Source organism: Carassius gibelio, chromosome A8 (assembly GCF_023724105.1).
Source record: "Carassius gibelio isolate Cgi1373 ecotype wild population from Czech Republic chromosome A8, carGib1.2-hapl.c, whole genome shotgun sequence".
Lineage (NCBI taxonomy): Eukaryota > Metazoa > Chordata > Actinopteri > Cypriniformes > Cyprinidae > Carassius > Carassius gibelio.
The window spans coordinates 12218671-12225719 of NC_068378.1; the positions used below are offsets into that span (position 1 = coordinate 12218671).

At 37.6% G+C, this 7049-nt stretch overlaps 1 protein-coding gene across 3 annotated transcripts in view; it reads right to left on the bottom strand.

The window, feature by feature from the left end:
* Positions 1 to 6781, bottom strand: part of LOC128018478 (adhesion G-protein coupled receptor D1-like) — a 46194-nt gene extending 39413 nt beyond the window's left edge. The window contains exons 1-7 of one of the 3 annotated variants that reach the window (XM_052603989.1): positions 6370 to 6714; positions 6254 to 6290; positions 4996 to 5112; positions 4110 to 4205; positions 2753 to 2875; positions 1818 to 1994; positions 717 to 974 (exon numbers count right to left, since the gene is read on the bottom strand). In XM_052603989.1, coding sequence (XP_052459949.1) covers positions 717 to 974; positions 1818 to 1994; positions 2753 to 2875; positions 4110 to 4205; positions 4996 to 5112; positions 6254 to 6290; positions 6370 to 6420 — 859 coding nt within the window. In that variant the 5' untranslated portion in view covers positions 6421 to 6714. Of the gene's footprint in view, positions 1 to 716; positions 975 to 1817; positions 1995 to 2752; positions 2876 to 4109; positions 4206 to 4995; positions 5113 to 6253; positions 6291 to 6369 lie in introns of all 3 variants that reach the window. The other 2 variants (XM_052603990.1, XM_052603991.1) reach the window with 2 other exon arrangements.
* Between the last annotated feature and the right edge of the window lie 268 nt (positions 6782 to 7049).

Sequence of the window (7049 nt, forward strand, 5' to 3'; positions counted from 1 at the left end):
AGAGAGAGAGAGAGAGAGAGAGAGAGAGAGAGAGCAAGACAGCGCTCGTGTAGTTTGAAGACTGTGAGTACGCGAGCGCGCGTGAAACTTTGGTGTTTCGCCCTTTTTCTATCGTGTTTAATGATTTTGATTAATATGCACAAGGAAGAGAGAGAGAGCAAGAAGCGCTCGTGTTGTTTGAAGACTGTGAGTGCGCACGCAGCCGGGGCTCTCTCTCGTACGCGCCCTGTCAGGCGCAGCAGTCATTCTATTCTACATCACTCACCGATCAAATAAGGCTTTGACAGCCGGCAAAAAAAAAAATCAATGCAGAAAACCCCCTGGATTGGTTATATAACGTTGGACAGAATGCTGATCTGGCCATCGCGTATATTCAGCGCACATAAGGTAAACGTTTTTTAGTAAAAACAGGTTGACGAATCGATGCGCATATTTTTTCATCGATGACCTCGACGCGTTGTCCCAGCCCTATTCAACATATTAAAAAACATGGGGTGCTGCCATCTGCTAAAAGGCAAGTTGGGACAAGCCAGAGACACCAAAGATCAAGTGTAGCTAATTTGGGAAGCCCTGACAACAATGGCAATGGCTGGCAACTGCAGAGAAGCACATGGTTGGGACAAGTGAAGGCTGCCACAGAGAAAATAAACTAAAAGATCAATTCAATTAGATAATGACAGCAGATTTGAGTCAAAATGAGCTCCATAATAACTTACCGATGGCTGCTTTGTAGTACTTCCAAATATCCTGAGGGGACAAGGCCCTCTCCCAAATCACAAACTCATCGAAGGCCCCTGTGGCATAGTGGTTGTAATTCCCAGTGTTTCCTGTGCCAATGACAAGGTCGGCATAGGGATCGCCATAATTATAAGAAATATTTCCTGTGGGGTCTCCAACGCTGAATGTCCCATTAATGTAGACTTTTAACCCCTCCGTTGGGGTCCATGTGAAGAGCACGTGTGTCCAGTAGGGCCCTTGATAAAGACAGACGTGACAGGAGAGAGAAAGCGAGCACATTAAATACAAGCATACACAGACTTCAATGTTTTGACTGTTTGGAAATAAAGATAATGGTAATATAATTTCCAGATCTACTCATAGTGTCTGGGTCCATAAAACACAAGTTTAGATTGAACAGAAACTAAGAGCTGGAGACAGCATGTGAATGGATTTCATCAGTTTATAATGAAGCCGATAAGACATGGTATACACAAACTCTGAGCCGAACTGTCAATGGCTCATTTCATCAGTCCAGGGATCAAATAGCACATGGAGAAAATCTCATCACATCATACAACTCAGTACATAATGTTTTAATGGCTCTCTTTTCGAGGAATTGGTTTATGCTTTGGTAAATACACGTTTTAGCCTTTTAGCCTTCCCAAATGACTGAAAGATTTTAATGATTTTTTTTCTCGGGCAGCTAAATGCTTTTTTTTTTGAGCTACTTATTCTCTCAAACTTCCATATCCTTTCACAGTGAGCTACAAATTTAAATCACTCTGTCAAGTCCAAAAGAGAACGTTTATTCTGAAGCCTATCGACTCAAGTACCTTTGGACATCTGGATGCAATCAATATAATTATGCATAAAACTACAAATTCAAAATATTTACGGTTAGACTGCAAATGTAATTCCAAACCATTGAATGTATTTCAGAATGAGTCCATGTGTGCACATTTTCAAGATCATGGGAAATATGTTTTTGGCTTTAAAGATAAGGCAAAAATGCAATGGTTCCCCAAACCGTTTAAGCGCTTTCCACATCCTGAACTAAAATACACACACCCTCCGGCACACACTCAAATAATAACTACCTGGAAGTTTAATATGAGCTTTCCATGTCTTGGAGTTTCCTCTCGTGTAGAACTCCACGTATCCGCCGTGAGGGTTAGAGTAGACAGAGAAACCGCTTGAGATGACTTTACCTCCAGATGCAATCGCAAAACGAGAGTCTACCTCATTATTTTTCCAAAAGAAGGAGAAAGTGATCCCTGTCCAGGAGTAAGAGTGACACAATTAAACAAAAACACTTTGAGAAAAATACTACTAATAATACAGCATACAGTACTTTACAGTATTTAAATGCTCAAATAATTGCATTTATTTATTCAAAATAATGCTATTTTATTATAATAATGTATATAATTATAAATATATAAAATATATTTATTTTATTTTATTATAATAATGTTTTAAGATACTATAATATATTACTAATATATTATAATTTGATGTAAATTTGTACATTTTACTTTAAAATAATAATAATAAATGAGTAAATATGTAAAGAGTGATGCATTAATAAATATAAGTCTGATTTTCATAACCATCTGGCAACAACCAAAAACCAAGCTCTTTTTTCCAATACGCACTGATATCTAACTTTTAACAAAAGCTTCTTTATTAGATCCAGGCTGGTTCATCACAACCAATATTGCAAGTCTTAGTTTGGTCAAGCCCCGAAAAATAAATATGAATACAACATATTCTCTGTATTCTGAGAGCAAGGGAATGTGCGCTGATGTGAGCAGATGAATAACAGATGATATCAGCTTTCATGCACCAAACGCTTGATGTAAGCTGATATATTTGCTCTTGAGAAATATAAACTTCATTTTGAACTATTAGCCTTTATTACATCATCTATAACCTGAGCAACACATTACTCAACTGTCTTCCATCTATGACCATATAAAGATGTTCATGCACTTCTATAACCACAGAGCGCAGGAGGACAATAAAAACTCACCGGCAGGTCCACACAAAGTAGGATCACTTATGCACGAGTCTTTATAGTTGCCAAAGTGAAGGAAAGTGGCCCCATTATCACCGCTCAGATAGATGCCCTTATTCACCATTCCTTCTACAATGTCTACATGATATGAGAACAACAAAGAAGATTATAACACTCTTGTTACAGTTCATAATCAACTCATGCAAAAACCCAATTCATCATTCTTTACTTTTTTATCTAACACAAATGGAAACCTGAATATTAACTTATAGTCTAATTAGAAAGACGGCTGTTTTATGCTCAACGAAGTCATTTGTTCACGTGGTGTTCTGTCTAGAGACTTTATGAGGAAATCCTAACCTTTGAGTATTTAACACCATTCTCTAAAACGTACAGATCTCCTGAATTATGAGGATCTGGGGAATGAAAAGGCCGATCTGAACAACCGAACTGCAGATGAATCAACTTATTTATTTTTTTTGGTCAATGGTAAGTTGTTCTCCTTTGAATGCAGTGACTTTGCTCAATAAATCCTCCTTTATTAGACCAAAAAAAAAAGCCAGGATCTTTGGACACATTGGGAGCCGTAGCACCATCACACCTCATGAATGGATGAGTTAAGAGAAGAGATGATCATGGAAAAGAGTGCTCAGTGAAGACACAGTGGATGGCAGAAGACAGAGAGGAGACAGACTGAAGTATGGAGTGAGTGAACAACAGTTGTAACTGGGGTAGAGAGATAAAGAGGTACAGAGGACCGAACATCCATCTATGCAGTGAGATCCAGGGTATCGGCATGCCTTTGTGAAACATTGTGCAGAAGTACCTTAAATGCGGCTTTTACTCCTACATTAAAAGACATGATATATCTGTCAGTTTGGATTTATTTGGAATTAGCTTCGCTAATGAAATTAGAATTAATTTAGCAAACAAAGACAAGCGGAAGAATTCAAACAGTGGAACACTGCAGGACTTTTATAGTAAATATCAGCACTCTTGCAATGCTGCTCGTTCAGTTTTACTCAAACCGTTGGCCGGGACATTTGTTTTAAATGAACCGACATAACAAATCACACCCCATCCAACAGATTTCCGCGAGGTTCTCAAATGCAGTTTCACAAACATTCTGGATCCAATAAAATCAGTTGTGAAGCTTACGAAAGGTTTGATTTCAGTGGAGAATGCCAGATTAAACAGCACGATACAATGCATGCTTCAATGATCCTAATGTAAATGGACATGCAGTTTTTCTTTAGTTTACTTTCTCCTAATGATGCCCTGCTGATATACAAGGTCGTATCGGCCCTAACACTATTCCCCGAGACCCACAACTGTGTACTAGGTAGTATGTGAACGTGTGTAAGAGCCTCACCTACAGTGGCGGAAATGTTAGTGTAGGCAGAGTCATTGGTATACACAGAGGAAGAATTATGTGTAGTCAGGACAGTGTGGTTGTGGATTCTGACAGCTGTGATGGAGAGAACGTAGAAACAGCAAAGAAAGTGAGACAGAAAAAAAAACAACAACAGGTGATTCAGCAAACAGACACATGTACAAATGAGCACAGAGACATGGAACAGAAAACAAGAGACATTGTGAGACACTCGGAAAGACACGGTGGACAAGATGACTAGAGTCCCAGTATAACATTTAAAGCAGCATTCAGATTTGAAGATATCTTTTAGATCTGCACATGGGACACATTATGTCGACACAAGTCTGAGGCGCCCAGAGAATTCCTCTCAGCCCTCCATTTGTTCTGAATTAGCCGCCACAGAACAACTGCCATACTGTACTTATACTGGGAATATACTCCAGCTATGGAATGACTTGTGGGTGTTTGTCTCACACACACACACACACACACACACACACACACATTTAAAAAAATTTAGCAGATCAGTGGAGGGCATTTCAGAGTTATCAGTCTAGTGATATATACTGGTGAGTTTGGACGGCTAAAAATCCAAGTGGACTAGTAAATCACTGAGAGAAACTGAGTGTACTTTTGACACCCTTAAATGCCATAGTCGTTTGTCTTCATCACAACTGAGGTAATCATGTAAGTTTTGAATCAAATGAGAAAGTCAATTCATTTTAAAAACTGAAGACAGCTGCAAAGCCACAGAGATTTCTGCAACTAAGACGTGACCGTAGAAGAATGTTAAACAGCTGTGGAGACAGAAAGAAAGAAAGAAAGAAAGAAAGAAAGAAAGAAAGAAAGAAGGAAAGAAAGAAAGAAAGCAGGCGTGACATACTTATATTAGTCCCATTAACATGACCTGTTCTGTTCCCAATCTGGTCTGAGAGGCCGTGGATCCCTTCCACTGAATCCAGAGGCCAGTAGTGTGAAGCTGTGGCCAGCACCTGCAGGCCTGGGCACAACACACACAGCCATATGCACACAAATGCAAAAACATTACAGTCAGTCCTGCATCATTATCTGAACATGTTTATTCTTAATAAGTTTGACAGAGGGGTTCACAGAAATGATCGGTTGTCATTGGTTCAGTCCGATTCAGACTTGTCACTGCTGGTCGATTTGGATTAAATGTTCAATTTTGGCTGAAATATTCTGTGAGCAGAGCACTAAACATCCATAAGAGGCTATTAATAGAGTGACTGTAATGAAAAGACTAATCGCTACACCTGCCTTTAGAGAATTAAACAAATCTGGAATTTTCTATCCATATCCAAAGACAGCTATTTTAGTATGAATTATTCTACATATTCCTGTAATAAAATTCAGAATGCCATTATATTCCAAAGAGACAAACTGCTAAGTTCATCTGCTTGTTCTGCAACTTAATTGTTTTAAGAAAAGCTTAATTTGAGTGTATATACTCTCTCTCTCTCTCTCTCTCTCTCTCTATTTATATATACAAATTTATTTATTTGTTTTCTATTATGTATTACCTGCATGTCCCAAGTTTCTGAGTTTCATAACATATGTCATAACATTTCACAACAGCCAAAAGATGATCTCAGTGCTGAATCAATTTCCCTTGGCAAACGTGTCATTTTGTGAAACTTGATAAGATTTGAAGCAAATTCAGTGTTAAATTCGGAGCAGAAAGTGTTATTGTTGAGGATGTTGGTCTCTGTTTTAGTGTTAAATGTCGACCCGTCGTCAATATAACTGCTATTACAGTGACGTATTTAAAGTTTCGTGACAAATACAGTAAGAGAACATTGATTTTTCATTTAAATTCTGTTTCAATCATAAAAACCGTACAAACGATCATTAATGTTTATTATACTAAATACATCATGAAAAGGTTGTATGAAAAGATTGGGATTAATAAATGCACTTTTTTAATTCAACATAACTGAGAAAGAAAGCCATCCTCAGTTTAATTTAAGATGAATTTGTGTATAGCCTTTTATTGTATAAACAAAACAACAAATTTAGTCGAGATGATTTACGTTTTTAACACATTTGTTTGTTTTGAAGTATAAATAAATAGCCTAAATAAATAAATAAAATACATTTGTGAATTTTAATTGATCTTTTACCTGGGTGTTTTGACGGTGATACTATGTCACTACGAACCTGAAAGAAATAAAACATTTAATTTATTAAGCGACTTCAAAACAAACGCTTCTTCTGTTCATAAAAACAATGATCTTACCTGAACAGTCAGGAGAGTCACAAGCAGAACTTTACAGAATATTAAGTCCATTGTTTTCAAATGCGTTTTTATAAAATAAAAATAAAAAAAAAGTTAAAAACTTGAAATAGCCTATATATTCCGCCGTTAATGATAAACGATCAAAATCATTGCGCTTATAGCAATGTAAAGATGTTAGTATGTTTAAGAAGAAAAAATCAGTGCGTCAGAATATGACGTACAAAATGACCAGCAGGTATTAATAACACTATTAATTAGCAACTTTATTCAGAGTTTGTAATCCATCGTCTCAGAATCCGTGTGCGATCGCCGATGAAGAAGCAGCGCCGTGCTCGCGCTCTCATCCGTGAGTCGAGCCCTTTGGGCGGTCAATGTTACTACACTGTTTCTTATGGGACACAAAGTTGTTTTCGTGGGGGGGTTCGGGGGATGGATGTTATATGGACACTCAAGAAAGCCGAACCCCCCATTTATTTAAATTTTTGACTTAGCATAGATATTATTACATTAGAGTTATGGCTTAAATGTATTCATTACAAATAATTTTACCTGGCTTCTGAAAGGAATCCCTTTCTGTCAGTCATCTCAAGCAACAGTAATTGGTTTATCTAGAGCACCGTTGAGAATAGTAACAGGTTTCCCGTGACAGCGTCGCTTTTATGGTGCTTCTGCAACCATCT